General features: G+C 42.3%; 1 protein-coding gene across 3 annotated transcripts in view; it reads left to right on the top strand.

The window, feature by feature from the left end:
- The window catches only part of MSRA (methionine sulfoxide reductase A), a 445978-nt gene that overhangs the window by 141619 nt on the left and 280842 nt on the right, over nt 1-23517 (top strand). For all 3 annotated transcript variants that reach the window (XM_054022650.1, XM_054022651.1, XM_054022652.1), the window contains exon 2: nt 21906-21974. In XM_054022650.1, the coding sequence (XP_053878625.1) occupies nt 21906-21974 (69 nt within the window). The remainder of the gene's footprint in view (nt 1-21905; nt 21975-23517) is intronic.

Here is a 23517-nt window from a genome sequence, read left to right as displayed (position 1 = left end):
CGATTGCCATTGGAATCTTGAATTCTCACTTAGAATTGGCACAAGCTATTATGATTGAACAGGTGAGAGATCTTGCATTAGTCCTGCCATATGGGAGCTCCTGCATGCCTGACTGTGAAGGATGAGATTTATGACTCCCTATGAATGGCTATGGAGAAGATTTCTGAGGTTTTCATTCAGGAGATCCTTACTTGCCATCAGGGGTGAAAGTAATATAAAATTCTTACCAGTGCGGGGGCCCGGAGCCGGCCCCTGGAAGGGGCAGGTCCTCAGGCAGAAGGGGTGGGGGGGTCAGCCTCCCCCAGCCATCCCATTTGCACTACCTGGCCCGCGCTGCCTGGGTCTCCGGTGGCGATTTAAAAGGGCCTAGGGCTCCCTTTTAAATCGCCGGCCCCGGGGCAGTTGCCTCTCCCCCCCCCCCCCCGTCAGTGGCCCAATGTGTTAACTGCTAAATAGAAACTTGAAATCCAACAGAAGCAACTTCAAAATAGTTTCATAAAGTAAACGTACAGCAGACTACCTTGTATACTCTTACAGATGTTATCTGGTATATTCTAAATACAGCTTTGGTTTCCCATGATCAAACACTGAATATAGTTCAGCAGTAATCCCTGTTTTGCATAGGCAGCAATTATCATTTCATTATTCCCTCACTGATTGTGAAACTAGGTCTAGAGTGGTTTATGGATCTACAGCAATATGATATTATCTTCCTTAGAGGGATATTTTGCTATAAAGTGTTGAGGAAAAATATAATTAGTACTTTTATAGCTATTTAAACTGTGCAAGATTCTTAATGTGAGAATGACATGGAAACATTAAATGCAGATTTGTTCACAATGGGTAACTGGACAGTTCAGGAGACTGGTAATGGTATAGAGAGTCTTTCATTTCTAGGTAACCCATTTGAATTTGCCCTAGCTCGGTAGAGATCAAAAGTTACCAGAATCCCCCACCTGCTCCAACTCATAATTTGTATAAAGTCAAAAGTTACCTCATCCTGGTATGTTTGGCTTTTATAACTAAAGTGGTTGAAACTAAATATATTTCATACTTAACTTTGATACCTGGAAAGATACTGGAGCAAATTATTAATCAGCTTGTAAGCACCTAGAGGATAGTAGGGTGATAAAATACTAGCCGGCATGAATTTATTAAGAACAAATCTTATCAAACCAAGAATGTCTTTCTTTGATAGGGTAACTAGCCCAGTGGATGATGGGGGGAGTGAGGAGTGGGGAGCAGGAGACATGATATATCTTGATTTTAGTAAGACCTTTGACAGTCCCACATGACAGTCTCATAAGCAAACTAGGGAAATGTGTGGACTAAATTACTGTAACGTAGGTACACAACTGGTTGAAAAACTCTATTCAGAGAGTAGTTATCAATGGTTCACTGTGAAACTTGGAGGAGGTATTTAGTGGGGTCGTGTAGGGGTCTGTCCTGGGTCTGGTACTTTTCAATATTTTCATTAATGATTTGCAATAATGACGTGGAAAGTATAGTAATAAAATTTGCGGATGACAGCAAATTGGGAGAGGTTGCAAGCACTTTGGACAATTCAAAATGACTTTGATAAATTGGAGAATTGGTCTGAAATCCTCAAGATGAAATTTAATAGAGACAAATGCACCCCTTCTGGGGATGTAGAAAGCATCAGCAGTAGGGTGCTACAGCAGCATAGGGGCAGCGTTATAGCTGGGTTGCTGTTAGTGGCTGTAGCGTAGACATGCCCTAAGACATGGGAGGTAAGTGTTCTGTTCTATTTGGCACTGGTGAGGCCTCAACTGGAGTCTTGTGTCCAGTTTAGGGTACCACACTTTAAGAAAGAGGTGAACAAAGAGGAGAGAGTCCAGGCTCAAGCTATAAAATTTGTTGTGACTTGGTGCATACCTGCCGTGCTTATGTGACTGGAATGAAATAATCTTGCTGGGTTTGGTTTATGTGTCTGACGCAAACCAGGTCTTACAGTGTCTCTTTGCAGAGACTAGTAAAGGGCCATCTCCCACTGGCTTTCTTCAAGTTTCAGGTTCTACAGAATATTTCCTTATCATGCTTGTCTTGAAGGGACCCAGAGGGCGGGGAGACTGGCCCCTTTGCCCCATCATCCAAGCCCTTGTCACTCCTCACAGTGTCTTCTGAGGGTTTTGGATAGCTGTTCCACCTGTCATCCTTTGGAGGCAGTGCCTCTATTTCCCCCTACAGTCCATCATGTATTGTGGGCATTTCAGGGAGAAGCCTGTTCATCCTCCAGGCAGTGAGAGAGGTAGCAGATCCCACAAGCACAGATTTTCTGAGGACTAAAGAGTGACAGGCCAATTTTCATTAGATGGAGGAAAATTCCAGTATTTTCTATGAACCTAGTGAACAGATCCCAAGTTGTGCTGCTATTTGTAATTCAGACCCAGTGTACCCACAAAACCCTTGCCAATATTGTATTTGTGTGAAATTACTTTGTCATATTTTTGTTTAAGTGCTGCATGAATGCACATCCATCCTAACCTGCCTTGCATCCTTTCTTCACAGCTTTGCTCCTGTTCCTGAGACCTGACCCCCACCACCCATTCTATTCTATCTATGGGCCTCTCTTGAGCATTGAGTGCTAATCATATATCATTGTGCCAGGTTGTGTGGTGGTTTATTGAAGTGGACAAATGCTCTCTACGGCCAGGTTGAGACCACTATACATGCTTTCACTTTTGAAATTTGCTGAGCCAAGTCTAGAAGTTATATTTTAATAAGTTTCTGCAATTGGTTTATGGGTAAAATTTCCAAAGGTGTATAAACAACTTAGAAAAGTGACATAGGCTCTTAGGAGTTTGATTTGGGAATTAGGCCCCTAAGTGCCTAAGTCATTTTTGAAAATGGGACCTAGATTTTTAAGGGCCTGATTTGCAAGTGTGCCTAAAGATGCAAATAGGAACCTAGAAGGTTTTCCAAAAGCACCTCAGCAGGTTAGACGCCTAACTCCCATGACTTTCAGTGACAGTAAAATGCCTAACCTGCTTAGGTGCTCTTGTAAATTCCCCAAAAAACCAGGAGTACTTGTGGCACCTTAGAGACTAACACATTTATTTCAGCATAAGCAAATTTATTTGATGCATCTGATGAAGTGGGCTGTAGCCCACGAAAGCTTATGCTCAAATAAATTTGTTAGTCTCTAAGGTGCCATAAATACTCCTGTTCTTTTTGCGGATACAGACTAACACAGCTGCTACTCTGAAACTTGTAAATTCCACTAGTCCTAAATCACTTTTGAGCTTTTGAAAATGTTACCCTTTGTGTATATGTCATTAGACAGAAGAAACACAAAATATGAAATAAGAACTTGATTGTGGAACTCTTACTGCATGCTGTTCCATTGTTATCAATAGGGTTACTCACATGAGTAAGTGCTCACCACCTCAAGTAAGGGTTCCACGATTGGGGTCTAACTTCCTGGGTCAATCACGGTCTATATTTGCCTGGGAGAACAAACCGAGCATGTAAAATCTATGTACTAAAAAGCAGAAGGGCAACTGAAACTACATGGTATTAGAGACTGAGCTGAAAAAAACCCTTATAATTATAGTAAGTTAACACCTAATTCACCTGCCCTCTTCTGATCTTTTTTAAAATCCCCTCCCCACTCCTGACCCCAAACAACAACAAAGAGCAATAACTTGTCATTGTTTCTTAAGTAGGAGAGTGCATCAGACAAGATATGTGTAAGGGTGATGTATGTTTCTGAAGCTTTTGGTCAGAAGTATCTGCTTTTTTAAGGAGCTAGATAACCAAGGCATGTTCACTGTGCAGTTTCATAACACCACGTGTGCTCTTCTTGCTTTATTTTCCCCCATCAGATTATGAGCTTCTTCAAAGGAGTAAAGTAGTAATTCCCTTTTTTGAAAGAAAAAGCCAATAGGCCTAACCTTAACACCCCAATGATCCTGCTTTGCTGTGCCAACAGGGGATATTAAAGAAAAAAGGTTGATGTCAGTCTGTAACAGATTGTAAGGGGAGGCCTGGACCCGTCAAGCTTAGCTGAGCATTAGGCCTGATCATTTATCACTGTCAGATGGGAGTAGGGGGAAAAGGCATTGGACCGTTCCTGCTCATCTGCTGACTGACAGCTGACTGAAGCCTAATGCAACCTCCAGGCAGATAATCTGCCATCAAGGGGGAATGTGTACTAGAGAGATACTATATCACAGTCTGCATGCTGCTTCCTGCTTAAAGCTACTGACATCTTCACAAGGAAAAAAGAAATGTCAGCTGTGCTTTAAGGGACTGTGGTTTACTGTAATGCTTCACTAAAGCATTACTGTGCTGTACCTCATTTCCATGGTTTCATGTAGATCCCTTTTTAAAAACAGATTAATGGCATAGTGGAGACATGCAGTCAGGCTCAGCAATGATAATACAATGACGATGATCAGATGAGAAAACACCACTGTTTGTTTCATTTATTGGTTTAATTCCCAAGACTGCGCACATGCTGCAGAATACTGTAATTATTTAAATACAGCAAAACCCACTTTGACAAATATAAGACTGCAAGTGAGTACACAGAGACACTAAACATTTCTTATCAAGGTAAAGTAAAACCAGGACAACAAAAATCTATTAAGTAATGAATGATAATATTTGCCTGCGGTACTTTGTACAACAAATAGTTTCACTAGGCACTAATGCATAACAATGGTCTGAAATATAGACTTTGTTAAATCAATATAGGATATGGGAATAACCTATTGAATGTTTTTTGCTCTACAATCTTGCAAAAAATTCTGTATTTTATATTTTTCAATATTAAATGCAAGTTTTTAATGTTTTAAATTATATTTTAATTAGTTGTTATTGTTATTAACAATATCTAATTTAGATATTCATTACAAATTGCATGCATTAACTTAACTGGGGAACATTTTAATTGAGCTCTGCTGGAAATTTTCCAATAAATTAACTTTACATACTTTTAACAGATGTCTGAGTTAGACATTGTTATTAGGCATTGTAATTAATAGAAGTATTACACAAATTAAAATTTCAGTCCTTAGAAAAATGAAATTGTAGATGATTGAGTGATGTTAACTCATTAATAGAAAGTGACTCCTGAATTCCCACCATTCTGCTTTATTAGTTCAATAAACAGAATGTTTTAAGCAGTTGGAAAGGAGTTGGAAGAGAGCTAGAACAAGACATGCTTTACCATGGCTTTCTGAACGTTGGCAAGGTACTTGACCCCTCTGTGCCACAATTTTCTGAATTTTAAAATATGTATAATGATTCCTGACTGGGATATTGTAAGGTTTGATGAATGTTTGTTCATTGAGGCCCAGATTTTTAAAGAGACAAGGTGAATGAGGTAATATTTTTGATTGGCCCATCTTTTGATGGTGAGAGAGAAAAACTTTTGATCTAGACAGACTTCTCCCTCAGGACCTGTGCTGAGCACCCACTATTTTTTTTCTGTGGGTGCTCCAGCCCTGAAGTACCCATGGAGTCGGCGCCTATGTGAGGTTGCACACTCTGCACCAACCATTAGGATAGTACAGATTGTTTCCCTGCAGGATCTGCCAGCCCCAGTGCAGCTATAATCTCTACACTTTGGGGCAATTTTCTCCCCAGGAGGTATCAGGGTTGAGAAGTCCCTCCATAATAAGGAAAACAGTATTGTTCCTAAAGCTAAAAGTCTCTGTGCTTTACTGTAGAATTTCTGCCTAGAACTTTGTTGTTTTTCATTGTGTACACACCACCTCCCAATTGAGTATCCACTGCATATTTTTAATGTGTTTTTGAAATAATTATTTGAAATAATCAATATAGATGTTAAGTAAACCTAAGATTAATAATCAGCCCTGCCATGTCCTGTTGGACATCTCCTCCCAGTTCACTTACACAGTGTTTATCATCAACCTTTGTTCTCAGTTCGCCAACCACTTTTCAGTCCACATGACAGTGCTCCTAGTCAAGCTAATTAGAATTAAGGCTTCAGCTAAGATTTTTGAAAGGCATTATATTTATTATAGTCCAATTATATTCCATCAACTGCATTTCCTTCCTACACTAGCGACTGAACGCTGCTGGCACTCTCTGATATGCCAAACTGTAGAAATTGCATGGATAGTCTGTAGCACATGGATGACCAGTGCTGCATTCTGCTTCTGCTCTGGGGATGTAAAGGATGGGGTTGCCACTATACATCCCCCCAGTACTGGGCTGCTGCCTTCTTCTTGCAGTATTGCCAACCCAAGCCATTCAACAGTCATGAGACAGACCCCCAAAATCAAGAGATTGGCTTAATTGACATGAATATTATAGGTATTACTGTGGTACCTGGGAGCCCTTGTCATGGGCCAGGACCCCACTGTTCTAGATGCTGTACAAACACAAAACAAAGATTGGCCCAAAGACTGGACAATCTAAGTGTAAAACAAAGAGACAACAGATGGAAACGGACAATCTGGGGACTATCCAGTGGGTTGGAGAGCATGGGCTAAGCCAACCTGATTACAGAATAAGCCCCACCTGAGGGGCAGCAGGCAAATTCCCCATAAAAAGCAGAAGGTGGCTGCAGTAAGGGGAATGAGGACCAGGCTTAAGTGATGATAAAGCCCAGCTGTGGAAAGGGATGGAGAGAGCCAGGTAGGAAGCTCAGAAAGTAAGAAAAACTTTCCAGGCATGGAGGCCTGAGAGAGAGCCTAATTAAGCAGGGAAAAGATGGAGAGAACGAGAGGAGAATTTAAGAGGCTGAGTAGGAAGTGGCCCAGGAGAAACTTCAGTGCAGGTAAAGGAGCAGACCTAGCTGCTTAGTACAGGGCCTTGGCCCAGAGTTCAGAGTAGAGGGGGTGAGTGGGTTCCTCTACTAGCCCCAAGGAAGCAGGCATACAAACCCACACAGAGTCATTGAGCCCAGCAAGAGAGCTACAGGCTAAAGAATAGCCCCACTGAGGTGAGGAAGGATTTTGTTTCTGTTAAGACATTTTTTGAAGAGTTTGGAGAGTTGTGACCCTGGAATGGGTGGAGGGCCAAGTCACTGGGAGAGAAGCTGCTGCACCACTCCTGGCCATGAAGAGGTGGCTGACAGTGTGTGGACTCATTTACAGGGCAGTATAAGGAAACAATTACACCAGTGGTTCTCAACCTTTCCAGACTACTGTACCCCTTTCAGGAGTCTGATTTGTCTTGCATACCCCCAAGTTTCACCTCACTTAAAAACTCCTTGCGTACAAAATCAGACATAAAAATACAAAAGTGTCCCAGCACACTATGACTGAAAAATTGCTGACTTTCTCATTTTTATCATACAATTATAAAATAAATCAATTGGAATATAAATATTGTACTTGCATTTCAGTGTATAGCATATAGAGCAGCATAAACAAGTCTTTGTCTTTAGGAAATTTTAGTTTGTACTGACTTTGCTAGTGCTTTTTATGTAGCCTGTTGTAAAATGAGGCAAATATTTAGATGAGTCGATGTACCTCCTGGAAAACCTTTGCGTAGCCCTAGGGGTACACATATCCCTGGCTCAGAACCACTGAATTAGACCATATTGGACAGAGATTGGAGGATAATGAAGTAGCTTTGGAGATGTTTATGAGGCATTCCTCACAAACATGAGGGACAGCATAGCAACTTTCTGCTCATTTGAAAATGTAACAAGTGGGTGGCTGAGGTGGGAGTTGGCATTTCAGTACTGAGAGATAATGGATAGGGTGAGGAGAGGCCATGAAGGGTCTTCCAAGTGAAGACAAGGCACTTTTGTTTGATATGATAGAGAAGCGGGAGCCAGTGGAGAGATGGAAACAGAGGAGTGACATGGTTGAAGTGATGGAAGAATGATCTTGGCGGCAGCATTCTGAATGGATATGAGCAGTGCAAGATTACATTTGTGAAGGCCAGAAAAAAAGATGCTGGTAATCAAGTTGTGAGATGGGGGGAACCTGGATGAGAGTTTTAGCTGTGTGAATGGATAGCACAGGCCATGGCTCAGAAATGTGATGCAGAAAGAATCTGCAAGATTACATGTAGAATGGATGTGAGGACCTAAGTCTGAGTTGAAGATGACAATAATACATTTTGTGTTCTTTTTATTTGCTTTCTGGTTTTTGAGTCCTTGGCGTTCACGTTTCCCAGCTTTTCTTTGCAACCATGAGGGCTAGAAACTAACTTTTTTTAAAATGAAAGCTGATGTTCTTACATAATTGGACTCATAGACTTTAAGGTCAGAAGGGACCATTGTGATCATATTTCTAGTCTCACCTCCTGCACATTGCAGGCCACAGAACCTCACCCACCCACTCCTGTAATAGACCCCTAACCTCTGGGTGAGTTACTGAAGTCCCCAAATCATGGATTAAAGAGGTCAAGTTTCAGAGAATTCACCATTTACACTAGTTTAAACCTGCAAGGGACCCATACCCCATGGTGCAGAGAAAGGTGAAAATCCTCTCAGGTCTCGCCAATCTGACCCGGGGAAAATTCCTTCCTGACCCCAAATATGGCGATCAGTTAGACCCTGAGCATGTGGGCACGACTTCAAGAGCTGGACGTAAGGTGCTAGAACTGAGGGTGCTGCCACACCACCTGGCTTGAAGTGGTTTCCATTATATACAGGGTTTACAGTTTGGTTCAATGTCTCCCAGCACCTCCACTGTACAAATTGTTCCAGCACCCCAGGAGCTGGGTCTTTACGAAAAACACCAAGACTCATAGTCATATCACATGACTTGGCATCACTGTGTCCTTCTGAAGCCTCACCTCATATAAGCAGCATGTCAGCTGGAACTCTGTGACTGAAGCACAGCGACTAAATCTGGCATTAGGCAGGATAACTTAGCAGCTGGTGTAGGTAGGCTAACTTTGTCCTATGGTATAATTTTTACCTTATCTTTTATTATTATTATTTATTTGTTATGGGAGGGGCAGAGTCATCATTCAAGATAATGGCCTCATTGTGGTAGGGGTCTGTACAGATACATAGGGAGATGCAATCCTTGCTCTGAAGAGTTTTCAATCTGGGGCTCTGATTCTGCAGACACTTGTTCATGGTTTATAACTTGACTTCAGCAGAACTGCTCATGTGCTTAAAGTTAAGCACGAGTAACTTTTTACAGGCATGGGTCTAAGAAGACAGGCAACACACAAAAGGTGGGTTGTATGAATGCAGACAAAATGTGCATTTTTGTATTCATTATATATACTAAAATTTTTAAAAACAAATAAATACATACCTGACTGCCCCTGGAGCTTTCTTTTAGTTGTCAAATTTCTTGAAGCACTCTCAGAGGAAATGGGTCTTGGAGGGATTTGAATGATGAGAGGGTACTGGACTTCTAAATCACTTAAGGGGGAGGGTTCTATGCAAAATGGAAGACAGTCTTTACTTAAGTAGTGGGATGGAGGAAAAGATGAGTTGAGGATGTTCAGCAAGAGAGCATACTTTTGAGAAATTAAGTAGCCTGGTGAGCAGGATGGAATAAGGAGTAGTAGTAAAATTTACAAGCATGGTAGAAGACTGAAGCATTTACAAAACAATATAAGTAAGGTAAAATTGAATATAATTCCCACCAAAAAAGAAAACTGCAAGGAACAGGAAGAAGCCAATGTGACTGCTCAAAGATATAATGGTAAAGAAAAAACGTACAGTGAGAAAATGAGAATTGAGACGGGAAGGAACCAAATAAATACTCCTCTACCCCGATATAACGCTGTCCTCCGGAGCCAAAAAATGTTACTGCGTTATAGGTGAAAGCGCGTTATATCGAACTTGCTTTGATCCGCCGGAGCGAACAGCCCCGACCCCCAGAGCACTGCTTCACCGCGTTATATCCGAATTCATGTTATATCGGGTCGCGTTATATCGGGGTAGAGGTATATTGAGAAACAATCAGATGATATTATTGATTATAAGGCTGTACTTGTGCACTGCCCCTTCTAAAAATGTAATGATTTTTAATTTTAAAATACAGTATTCACATTCTCTTTATTCTATCTGTAATGTTCCCAGTAGCAAATACACAACCCATTTCATGTGTAATTATCTAGTGCTTTTGTTTTAAAAACAAACTTGGCTTTTTGAGGAGTCCACATGTTTTTGGATTATGAACTGACATATTGTGCTGAGATGCTTCACATTTTGTAGCATCAATCAGGTTGTATACAGTAATGTTATTTGATGTAATGGATGAAACGGAATGTGGTGTGTCACATTGTGATACATCAACTCCAAAACAAATTTCAAAAACTGTTTTCAACTACCATCCTGTCCTTTATTGTGACCAGTGTTAATAAGAGAAAAGTTATTTTTAAACAAAATTTTTAATCTAAATGTTTTTCATGATCCTTTATCATGGTAGTTTGAAAGCAGTTAAGACTCCTACTGTGAGTAAAATAACATAATACTAGAAAAAAGTTGTAGGAAACGAACCGCCATTAGATACCTGAGCTGAATTTTTATTTGGTAGCGAGTCAACAAATATGGTGTACCACAGGAAGGAGAATGATACAACTTCAGGAATGAGAGCTGAAAGAGACCCATTAGGTCATCTCTTCCATCCCGCTGTCAAACATGACTAGTGGAATCTGGAGACAAAAGCAGCCATGGTGGGAAACCAAGCAGAACACATATTTTTGATAGAAAAAGTGATTCTAAACATGGCATCATGTGATTCTGTGTTTATTTCTCTGACTCTACATCAGATTTGCTCCCTTTACAAGTAAATAATGTTTTTTTTCTAACTGCCAGCCCTATAAATCCAGTCTGGGTGTGAAAGTCAAGCTAAGCTCTTTGTGACTTCTGCATTATCACCAGCAATAAAGATTCTGTGGGCCAAATTCTGCCATAAATTATACTTGTGCAGTTCTTGCAGATCCATAGAGGCTCTGTACCACCAGATGGTCTCTCTGCTTCTTGTGGTCCTGTCTGGCCCATGATAGCATGCCTTGGCCAGGGTCATGCTTTCAGCAATTCTCGTCGGATGGTCTTTTTGGAACTCCCAACATGGGTGAGGCAGGAGTGGTTCAACAACAGAGGGCAATGATGAGTGGCTGTCTCAGGCAGCACTAACTCAATACCTATCCCTTCAACCATGCTGCCTCCTGGCTTTCCTTCTCCTTACCCATAGACCCACAGAGCTGCTTCTCACAAGGTCTGGGGAAGGGGGAAAATACAGCTGAGGTGACACTCCTTTTTCCCCTCTGTCTCCTGCATGCAGACATGACGCTCTGGTCCTTAATTAATAATTCTGGTGCTGCAGAGCTGGAACAGGATCCGGCAGCTGTGCTGGCTTTGCAGGGATTAAGGGTGTAAACTGTTATAAAATGTATTTTTGTCGTTAAAATTATCCACTCTGACTCTGAATACACACAATGAGCAGATCTGCTGAGTAAGACAATGCCATTTTTACACAGTAAGTGCCATTGCTTGCAGTACGTTATCTGTCCATGTGACGGGGTGTATAAACTCCACACTGGAACTGAAGGAGTTAAGGAACAACTCTGGGTTCAGATGACCCCACCTGCAGAACATGTTCCAGTTAGAGGTGGAGTCTAAAAGAAGCCAGACAGCTCAGAAAAGGGACTGACAGAGCAGGCCCCTACCCTAGAAACTCCTAAAAAACGGTGCTGCAGAAGCCTTTCCCTTGGAGGAAGAGCCTGTCTGATGCACCTCGAGAGACTGAAGATTCAATTATTCTCCTCTTCATCACTTTGTGTCAAACTGTAAAACTTTGGTGGGGAGGTAGATGGCAGGAAGTGGCTCAGAGAGGCAGCGTTAAGACACTCCTGGGTGCCAGGCATTATTGCCTCTTACAGGGAACTGGGCTGGAGCCCAATGGATTGGGAGATCCCAGGTTCTCTTACAAGCCACCCTGGTTATAAAGAGCACAAATCCCTCACTTCCATACTCCCCCTTGGGGAAGCAAGGGGAGGGTAAAGACTGTGAAAACTCCCTGGCTGGGTCTGAACACCAGCAAGGGTCAATACATGGACTGAAGGTCAAATCCCCAGTTGTGAGGGTGTGGGACTGAATATTTTCCTTACTCCAAGGGGGATGAGGCTAGTTGGTGACCTGAGTGGAGTGGTAAGTCAACACCCACCAAAAGGCAGATGGCCACAGGACATGTAGGACATGTTAGTGGCCAGTGACAGACATTGGAGGTGGGGTGAGTAGAGACCTACCATCTTAATCACAAGGTGATGCTGCCAATGAGCACTGCCCATCACAGACCATAATCAAGCTTAAGGACATTTAAAAACACCTGACAGACTTTGTAGTTTACTTAAATTTAAGTGTTTACTTAAATCCCTTTGTCACATTGTGTTTGTTTTAAGTTTAGAATGTTTTAATATGTCTCTTAAATGTCTCTAGTCCTAGAGATGAGCTAATGAAATCCTTGGCTGCTTCACAGGCTGGCTTGCCTTTTGAGGGCAGTCAGGTTCAGCCTTGCCTGTGGTGGATCAGCTACTGCTGCCCCCACAGCTGAGCCCGATTGAATCGAGCCACCTGATCCCCAGCTAATTGTCAGACCCAGCCAGGGAGGAATTGGGTGAGTTTCCATAAAGGGTTAGAAGAGCTCAGCTGGGGAAGAGAGCTGTGAGAAGGACGCTGTCTGCTATGATTGGCCTGAAGAGAATGGATGGTAGGGGAGATAGAGGCTTCTGTGGCAGGTTCGTGAAAAGACCAGCTTGCAGGCAGATGGCCTAGAAGTGGACTGTGAATAAGGATCCAGCCTGGGGAGAACCAGCCTGGAGGGATGACTCTAGGGAAGAAGCCTTGAGAGTCAGCGGCTTGGGTAGGAGCTGGCCCTTGGGGAGAAAGTCCAGAGAGTCAGCACTCTAAGACTGAGTGGGGCAGAAGGAGAGCCAGGGAGGGGCATAAAACCAATTTGTTTATGTTCTGTAGATTAAAGACTTCTACTTGGCAGGGTCCCTGTGAGGGAAGGCAGGCCTATTGCAGTAATAGTGTTGGGATTAAGAGGGAAACCGCTGTGGAGAAACTGTAGCACCAGGACACAGAGAGGGTGTGCTGCCGCAATGTGACATAGTCAGAGGCTGTGGAGTGCTCTCATCGGGAGATAATTACTTGCCTTTGGAACCCTCTTTGTGAATCAGAGTGAAGCTTTCATGCAAACCATTTTGTAAAAGTCCTGCACTTTAAAAGCGTTTTTTGTTTTTACGTATTAATTTTCTTTAACAAACCCTGTCAACCCAGTAAATTACAAGAACACGCCGGGTACCAGAATTAATGGCAATGCTAGGACTATCTCGTTGTAAACATTCTGTTCCTCACCCATTCTTTCTCTTCTGTTTTTCACACTCAGTTTTAACACTTATAAATTCTTTGGGGGCAGGGATCATGTCTTTGTCTTCTGTGGAGTGCAGAGATCACGTTTGGCCATGAAGAATAATAATGCCTGTAGCTCAGGCTCTCTTAAAAGCATGTCCATGTTGTACGTTTTATATAATCCGTATGTCAGATTATGCCATGTACTCAATACATACATAACCTTCTTATGGCATGCAACCAGATATCAAAGCAGGGAATGCAAGCTCTATTAAGGAAATATCTTCAGGATAATGGTAGAGGAGGGTGGTCAGTATCTAAGAACATTCCTACTGTTTCTTAGAAGCCCTATTATAGACATGGGCCTATAATAATTAACTGTCAGGCTAACTCAGATGACTGCTTCTTTTTGTTATACTTTTGTAGGCAAAATCAGCCAAGCCCACGAGGCTTACAAAGTAAAGTCCACTGAACCGTATCCCAATTAAAGAAAATAAATCAAGAAAGCAAAGTCCAGTCAAATATCAGTCCTGTTGTCAGCAGATCATAAGCCATGAACATCACAATAGGTTTTTGTATCTCTCCTTATCTTTTGTTTCACAAATCTGTTCCCTCATCTAGTGAAAAGGTGTTTATCTTGCTTATATAGGCAAAACACAATCTCACAGGAGACAGCAGTGCACATTCAATCCCAGGCTCTGCACAGACAATTTAACCTTTACAGATAACTTCCTCTTTCCAAGGAGTCTTGTGTGTGTGAAATATTTTCTCCCTTCTCGCGCGTGCGCTCTCTCTCTCTCTCTCTCTCTCAAAAAAAAAGTCAACTGGCTAAGCAACCCTTTAAATCTTTCTTTCTCCTACTACACATAACTAGAAACACACTTGCTTTGGCATTGGCAACTTTTTCTGACCATACATTTTATTGCTATCTCCCATCAGGTGTAGTATGATATGATAGAATCATAGAAGATTAGGGTTGGAAGAGACCTAAGGAGGTCATCTAGTCCAACCCCTGCTCAAAGCCCTGGGTCAGAGCAAGTGGGGGCCCCTCCCCACCCCTTCCTCCTGCATCTTCCTACTCCCCCGTGCTCTCCCCCCTGGCAGGAGCGCTGGGCGGGAGAAGTTGGGTTGGGGTGCGGGGTCGTCCATTTTTCTGGGGCCCCCCAATTGACTGGGGCCCTTGGGCACAGGCCCTGTTTGCCCAGTGGCTAATCTGCCACTGGATATGAGTGTCATAATTACTAAAGGATTTGTATTGTTTAATGTCTAGCAGTTGCCATTTAAAAAGTCAGTATTTACCAAGTTACCATAAAACAGTAGCTAAAATATTACAGAATTTCCTTATACTTATGGGACGGAATATCTGTGGTATCTGAGATAATGTGGGTGATAGATCTTGGTAAAGGTTGACACTTTATTGGCAACCACAGTTAAAATGCTTAAAAACTTAAAAACCCTGACAGAGTAAAAAAAAAAAAAAAGGGAAGGGAAGATAATATTGCAGGGTTGACCTGATGGCCTTATACTCCAGGTGGACTTTCCGGTGGGTTCTGATTGCTCCCTTCAGGACAGTGGGAGTAAGGATCCTTGCAGTGGCAACATCTGCAGATCCTGGGGGAAATAAGTGCCCCACATCACCCAACAGGAAACCCTATGGCCAACAAGTGTAGTGCAGCTGTTGAGCTTCAAAGAGGTTTTTTTGTAGGCCTTTTTGGCTAGGAAGCTGATGACCTCCAACAGGGACTTGGAGGGATAGAGGGTGTGTGAGTGTGGAGGATAAAATGGATTGGCCCTTAAAGCTTTGTAAAGAATGAAGTGGATTAGGATTGACACATGTTAAAACAGGAAAGAAAAAACAAAATAAATCAAACAGAAGGAAGATCATGGAGTTAAACTCCATGCATCAGACTACAGCTCCACTTAAGATCCATTATTGACAACCTCATGCACATCCTCATGACTTTATCTGTCTCCAAATGATTCTCCGTATGCAAGTCCAAATGTAAGAGAGTTCCCAGGTCATTGGGTTCCAACTGTCTCACTGATCCTGCACTACTGCTTCCAGCTATCCACTTTTCTTACTCTGGTCCTGGATTCAGGAAAGCATCCCTATTCAGGAGAGCAATTATGCCAGTACTAAGTCCCATTGCAGTACAGTAATTAAGAACATGTCTAAAGTTAACATAAGAACATAAGAATGGCCGTACTGGGTCAGACCAAAGGGTCCATTTCCAGCCCAGTATCCTGTCTACCGACAGTGGCCAATGCCAGGTGCCCCAGAGGGAGTGAACCTAACAGGTAATGATCAAGTGATCTCTCTCCTGCCATCCATCTCCACCCTCGGACAAACAGAGACTAGGGACACCATTCCTTACCCATTGTGGCTAATAGCCATTAATGGACTTAACCTCCATGAATTTATCTAGTTCTCTTTTAAACCCTGTTATAGTCCTAGCCTTTACAACCTCCTCAGGCAAGGAGTTCCACAGGTTGACTGTGCACTGTGTGAAGAAGAACTTCCTTTTATTTGTTTTAAACCTGCTGCCCATTAATTTCATTTGGTGGCCCCTAGTTCTTATATTGTGGGAACAAGTAAATAACTTTTCCTTATTCACTTTCTCCACACCACTCATGATTTTATATACCTCTATCATATCCTCCCTTAGTCTCCTCTTTTCCAAGCTGAGAAGTCCTAGCCTCTTTAATCTCTCCTCATATGGGACCCATTCCAAACCTCTAATTATTTTAGTTGCCCTTCTCTGAACCTTTTCTAATGCCAGCATGTCTTTTTGAGATGAGGAGACCACATCTGTACGCAGTATTCAAGATGTGGGCGTACCATGGATTTATATAAGGGCAATAATATATTATCCGTCTTATTCTCTATCCTTTTTTGAATGATTCCTAACATCCTGTTTGCTTTTTTGACTGCTGCTGCAGACTGCATGAACATCTTCAGAGAACTATCCACGATGACTCCAAGATCTCTTTCCTGATTAGTTGTAGCTAAATTAGCCCCTTTCATATTGTATGTATAGTTGGGGTTATTTTTTCCAATGTGCATTACTTTACATTTCATTTGCCATTTTGTTGCCCCATCACTTAGCATAAGTGCTCTGCTAAATAGGGATGGATTTAAGCATAAACTTAAAAGTGGTTTCCTGAATTGGAGACTGACTCCCTACATTCTCTGACTCGCCTCACAGACGTGGCCCTAGATTTTTAGAAATGGGTGCCTAGAGTTAAGCTTCCAAGTCCACATGTAGGCACATAAATAAGTGGCCTGGTTTTCAGAAGTGCTGAACAACTGCAGCTCTCATTGAAGTGACTAGAAGCCGCTGGGTGATCAGAACTTTGGAAATCAGGTCATTTACTCAGGTGTCTAAGTCAGGGCCGGCTCTGGCTTTTTGGCCACCCCAAGCAAAACAAACAAACAAACAAAAAAAACCCGGGGCAGCCAGAACAGCAAAGCAAAAAAACCAACAACCCTGTGGCACGGCCAGAGCGCGGGTGCAGGGGGATCGGCTAGCGGGTGGGAGGGGAAGGGAGCGGGGGGAGAGAGAGAAGGGAGGTGGCCAGGGCTACAGTGGGGCGCTGCCGTACGGCCCCTCCCGCCACGCCGCCTGCCGGGAGGGCTCCGCTCCGGTCAGCGGGGAGGGAAGGACGAGGACTGCCCTGCCGGGTTTGCTGCAGGGTGCTCCCGTCCTCTGCGCCGCCGCCCCCCACAGGGTGGCCGGAGCAGAAAAAAACAAAACAAACCCTGCCGTGCCGCCCTAGGATTGGGCGGAATGCCGCCTTGTTCAATCTGCTGCCCCAAGCACCAGCTTGCTCGGCTGGTGCCTGGAGCCGGCCCTGGTCAAGTGTAGGCACCCATTTTTGAAAATTTTGTTCATGGTTTCTAAGCCTAAGAGAGAGCTTAAGGAAGCAGAGCTCTAAAGTGTCTGAAGCCTCCTGTAATATTTGCAGCTATTCTTCTCCTACAGTCTGTAAATAAACTGAACTGAAGAACATATATTCACAGAGTGTTGGTTTCAGGAAAATGTGACAAATGGATACGTGGAAACTTGAACAATGTATTTGTTACCACCATTTAATTCAACCCATCATGCAGTCTGTGTTCAGTGTGCTTCCATGAGTAGAGTACAAGTAACAGAAAAGATAAAGAAGCATGTAGCTTGTTTGCTACATAAAGAGATGATTGAATAGTTTAGGAAGGAATTATCTGATTAGAAAGTAATGACAAGTCAGACTATTTTCATTTCTTTGGCACTGAGTTTTGATGTGTGGTTGGAGCTGAAATTTTACCCAAAGGCACCGGTGTCCTTTTTCTGTTTTTGCTGCTTAGTTTTCTCCTCTGACTTGGGGCTCCTTCTCTTTGCTGACATTTTCAGACATGTTAGTCATTAGACACTAAATGATAACATTACACTCATTACACTGACAAACTAGCATTTTCCCTAAAGGTTGTAGTCTTTCATTGGAAATTAAGATTGAAGACCTTCTTTTTTACAAGTCTCAGAAGAAAACCACTGGTCTTCAATTATGTACTGTATATTGATGAGTTTCAGAGTCCATTCTATATGCATCCGAAGAAGTGGGCTGTAGTCCACGAAAGCTTATGCTCTAATAAATTTGTTAGTCTCTAAGGTGCCACAAGTACTCCTGTTCTTCTTTTTGTATATTGATGGTGCACAGCAGTAAGAAGTGTTATATGAAATAGCAGTAGGGGATGATCAGGCCTGATAGCCTGTGTATCTCGCAGTGGGTTACCAATCATGCCACGAGGAACTTTTTTGTGGATGCCTCACTTTCTCACAAAGCAGTTCACAGGTTACTTTTGTTGCTACATCAGTTTTCAGGCTGCTGCTAATTCTCTCTTCTCCTAAACTTTGTCAGCCATCACAGAAGCAATGAATCTGTTGCATCTTTCTTGTTGCATCATTTTCCTTTTCTTCTCCCCCTCCCCCCCCGAAATATACAAAATCAGACCCTCATATTAAATTTGGAACTTAAATAAACTCAAATAAAAGAATATACCAGCTGCAGGTCAGGAAGCTTTATTAAATCAAGCAGCCTCCCTCGCTCCTGTGTTACTAGCATAGGGTGAAATTCACCCATTTGCTCAGGACCAGCACAAAACCTATGCACACATCCCTCTTTGCCTCTGTTTTATGTAAGAAGCGTCAACACTTTGTGAATCTTAATAGCTGTTTTTTTTTTAAAAAAAGCTCCAGCTACTGGATTCATTTGGGTCAGTGAGAATCTCAGTTTTCATTTAAAGTAGTAGTAAGTTTCTAGCCTACATGGTTGCTGAGATAAGCTTGAAAACATGGCCTGAGTGTACCCTAACGGCTCAAACACTAGAAGGCATATAAAAAGAACTCAAAATGCTTTCATGGTTTTAAACCAGAGTCATGATTATTTGGGGTTGGCACTACTGAGGCACCAAACAGTGGGTGCTCAGCACTTTCTGAAAATCAGATATGTCTAAGGCATCTCCAGTGGGGCCCTCAAAGAGAGGTCCCCAACAGCATTAGTCACTTTTGAAAATCTTAGCCTCGAGATCCATTACATTAAATTTTGCATTCTTAAGTGATGCATAATGCCCTCTGCACTGTGAATTTTGCTCTTGGTGTAACTCTCATGTGGCCATAAGTCGCACCGAAAGAATTCTTGGCTGCAAGTGAATGGATGTACCACAGTAAACAGTTTTTAATCTTTAATGTTTTAAGAAAAAAAATACAGACTTTAATCTTGAATCAATAGAGAACATATTCTGTTAAATTAATAGGTCCAGTAAATGCTCTTAATTTTGTGGCAATGCCTTTATCAGGAATCTAACTTAATGGATTTTTTTTTAAAATTTAATGGAGCACTAATTTTTCTCTGAGTTTGTATATAATAGCAGCACAGTAAATTAGCTTAAAAATAATTGAAGTGAATTGAGTTCACCCAGCCGTCTTTGAAAGAAAGTATTTTTTAAAAAAATGTTATAATCAACATCTTGCAATTTATTGATTATTACAATGTATGTCTTATTTATACAGTACTATAGGTGTGCAGGGAGCTTTACAGACAAAGCATGCCAGCTTCCTGCTCCAAAAAGCGTACAGTCTAGGGTCCTGATCCTGCAACTGGATATATGTGACATTTCCACAGAGGCACTGAGTGCTGTTCTGGCACACCTGGGGATTTAACCTGTACTGGTGCACAGTTATTATGGAGAGACACACAGGTGCTCCATTGTTAAGGTTGAAGCTATTTCCCCATGATAAATCCAATTTTTCTCACACCCCTCCCTAGAGTGACCAGACAGCAAGTGTGAAAAATTGGGACAGGGGGTGGGGGATAATAGGCACCTATATAAGATGAAGTCCCAAATATCGGGACTGTCCCTACCAAATCTGGACATCTGGTCACCCTACACCTCCCCCTTTGCAATAATAGTTCTTGTCTTATTTATTGTAAGCCACTAGCTAGATTACCCTAACTTGGAGCTAACCCCTCCACCTCCTTCCAATATGTAACCATCTCTCTGCCCCCTAGTCCAGGGCTTTCAATCTTCCTACAATTCACTTTATAATTTTCCTCACTCCAGTTGCAGATCATCCTGACCTTCCCCCCTCAGTATCTGTCTGTAAATGTTTGACCCAGGCTGGGATTACTTCTGCAATACACCTGATTGCTAATGGAAAACAGTCATTTTAGAGCATTCCTAAAACAATACAATACTCCAGTTCAACCTGGTTTGCTCACAGAAAGGTTTTACACTATATCTAAAGCATAATAATCAATATGACGTGGTCCTGTGGGACCTCACTCTGGAAAGTGATTACAGAACAGAGACCTACAGCAGCCACATTATCTTGGGTTCGTGCTCTTTGATCCCTTTCTGTTGCTATCAGAACTAACTCTCTCAGAAGTATATAGTCAGACAACTGTAAGTGCTGATATCAATGAAGGGCCCGAGGAATATTCTGGGATCAGATCTTGCATGTTGCATTTTGCTTAAAGCTCAGATATCTCATTCAGCTTTAGCATGGAGTCTGTTTCATCCCACAGTAACTATATGGGTCCAAATTAGTAGATTTTCCCTTATGCTGGAGGCAGTGTATTGGGGGTAGGCACTAGATATAATACAGAATGTGTTTTGGAACTGTATCTATTTTCAGCCCAGCACAGCCACCTTGGCACACACAGGTAGTGGAGAGAGGACTCTGCTCTTGTCTTGCATAAAAATTCCCCTCTGTGAATTAGCATTGCCAGAATGTTAGCTCCTGCCCCCTCCGCATGCACATTACACTCTCCAGTGTCACAAACCTCATGTTACGCCTGACACCTATGCAGATTCAGTGGGGCAGAGGAAGGACTCCCGATGTCCTCTCTCTCTCTGTTCTAATACACTTGTGGAGCCCTAAAACTGTAGCCGATGGCATATGTCTCTCCGCTTCCACAGAATACCAGATCCACAAAATCGCTATTGTGCTGTCAAGAGAGCGATTGGAAATTGAACATAAAACAGGCAGTCACATAGTGTGGAAAATACAAAAAGACAACTTAATTTAATTAAGACTCAAGTGGAGCAACTTTTCAGCTTCAGTAAAAGAAGTGATGCAGTTTTGTTGAATTCAGTCTAGTGCATCAATTCTTCTAGGAACCGAGTGGAAGAAGGGTTGGAATTTGATTATAGTGGAGACTAAATACACTTTGTGTGAAAAGTGTTTCAGTTTCAGAGACATGCTTGAAGGTGGAAGATAATTGGGTGGCAGGCATTTGAGAACTGAAAACAGTTGCACGTCAGTGCTTGGGTGGAACTACTATCAATTTTGAATTGTACAGTCAATGGAGCCAGTGAAAACCAGACTTGCTGTTTTCCCCCTTCTGCCCCCCGGCCTTCTCCCTCCCAGGTTAAGCTTTAGTAAACTGAAGTAGTAGTCACATCTGAGCCATTGTATAGCCTCTAATGATAACAATAATGTAATAATCTTAAAACAGTATAAGGTATGGGTAATCTGTAACACAGAAACAGAATGAACTATACACCATTGCCTATTGTTGAAGTGATTTTTATTGAATTAATGTGACATTAGAATATGATGCATGAATTTTTAATTTAGCTTACTGATTGGCAGTGTGGAAAAAAGTAAAAATTCACGTGCGGTCATGTCAAAAGGCTTTTAATCCAGCAGTAACAATACAGGATTCCTCTGTACAGGTCAGAATTCCACTTTTAAGAATGCTTCACTTGTGACTGTGATGATGATTATTCATGTTTATATAATGCTCACTCTGTGTCACTTTAGAAATAGATAAGTTGTCCTAAATATACAATCAAAGTGGAACTCCAGTTTGTCCATGGGGGTTTAGAACCTCTGGAAAAACAGGCTCTTCTTACCTAAATTCAGCCATTGCTAGAGTTCTACAAGTGTTCTTATGGGATAACAGCCAGTATGGAGAGGTGAATTGATACAGTTTGGACATACAGATGAGTAAGCAAAACTTAACATATACCTGTGCCATAGCTATTCACCAGTCAAATTTCAGGCTTTCTTAGAGCCATTTTGAAAAGAGTATTTGTGTTTCCATAGCAATTGATATTTTACTACACTTTTCTTTTCTTCTTGTCTTCTAGCTAAACACCATGTCAACGGAAACAGAACAGTGGAACCTTTCCCAGAGGGAACACAGATGGTTTTATTTGGTAAGATATCATGTCTAAAAGAAAAACACTAAACTGTATGGAGGGAATGGATGCCAAACTTCTTGATTTCAGCAACACTCCGTAGGGTTTCACAATCTGAACTGTAATAGCCATTTTCTAATCATCATAACCAACAAAAACGGTTGGATTTTTGGTGAAGTGTATGACCAAAAAAGTGGGTATTGCAAGTATTTTGCCTTAGTTTGACAGACAGTATACTTAATCCTTTATTTGAAGTGTCTTGTATAAATACAGAGTAGCAGTTATTTGCGTATTATAGGCCCTGTGACATAGTTCAGTGCTTTATACAAAATTCTGGAGGTGATTTATGACCCTACACCTCCAGTGCACTCAAATACTTGTGGTGAAAGTTTTATCTACTTTATTTGCGTAGCTTTCTCAGTGGACTCCTTTCTTCCTTCATTTCTGCCTAAGGGACAGATTCTGATACCTTTACTCACACAGTAATAGTGCCTTATTTTGTGAGTAAACCCATTGACTTCTCATTGGTTGACAGGTGACCCTTCCAATTTTATGACCTCCCATTTGGTCTGCTCACAGCACCAAGGGTCTTCACAAAATACCTCCAGGTAGTCATAGCACATCTCAGATGCAAGAACATATTCGTTTATCCTTACCTTGACAATTGACTCCTAAGGGCCAGCTCTCAACAGGGTCTCTCCTCTGCCGTTCAGTACACGTGTGACCTCGTGCAATCCCTCTAGTTGCTGATCAATGGGTAGAAGTCCTCTTTCATAACCCATGCAAAGGATCACCTTTATGGGTATGGTCCTACACTCCACTCAAGCCAGGGCTTTTCTCTCAGAAAGGAGATTCCTAAAGATAAGTATCAGGGATCCAATTTGCAGATGATGCAGTTCTTCTTTGAGTGCTTGCTCATGTCCATTCAACTTAGGTGTGTGTGCTCATCACATGCACCGGTGCCGGAATATTTTTCCCTCAGCAGTATCCGTAGGGACCGGTTCCGGCACCCCCAGGAATCGCGCGCACATGCCGCGGTATATAGGGTGCCGCAGGCTCCCCCACCCCCAGTTCCTTCTTGCCACCAGTGACGGTGCTGGAACTGTTGTTACTTCAGCTAGTGCTGTTGCTTTCTCATTTGTACGAACTCGTTAATTCTTGTATTATAGTGCATATAGTTTTCTGTTAGTGTTAGTAAATCCCTTAGCTATAGTTACAGACTTTGTAGGTCCCGAAACGGGACTTTGCCTCGGGATGGGGCATGCTCTGGTCCCCAGACTTTAAGCCCTGTGATCACTGCAAGAGGCCCATGCCCATTAGTGAGCCACACAGCAGCTGTCTGTATTGCTTGGGCGAAGGGCACATTAATGAAAAGTGCAAAATTTGCAAGTCCTTCAAGCCAAGGACTAAGAAGGAACGCAATATTCACTTAAGAACGCTCCTTATGGAGTCGGCCCTCACCCCGGCACTGGAGCAACACTCCGACCCTCGGTACGCAGTGCCCCACCGGGACCGTCCACTGGCCGGCACCAGTCCCCATCCGTGACTCCAACCAAGAAGC

The sequence above is a fragment of the Malaclemys terrapin genome, chromosome 3 (assembly GCF_027887155.1).
Source record: "Malaclemys terrapin pileata isolate rMalTer1 chromosome 3, rMalTer1.hap1, whole genome shotgun sequence".
NCBI lineage: Eukaryota > Metazoa > Chordata > Testudines > Emydidae > Malaclemys > Malaclemys terrapin.
This window is presented reverse-complemented; position numbering and strand designations above follow the sequence as displayed.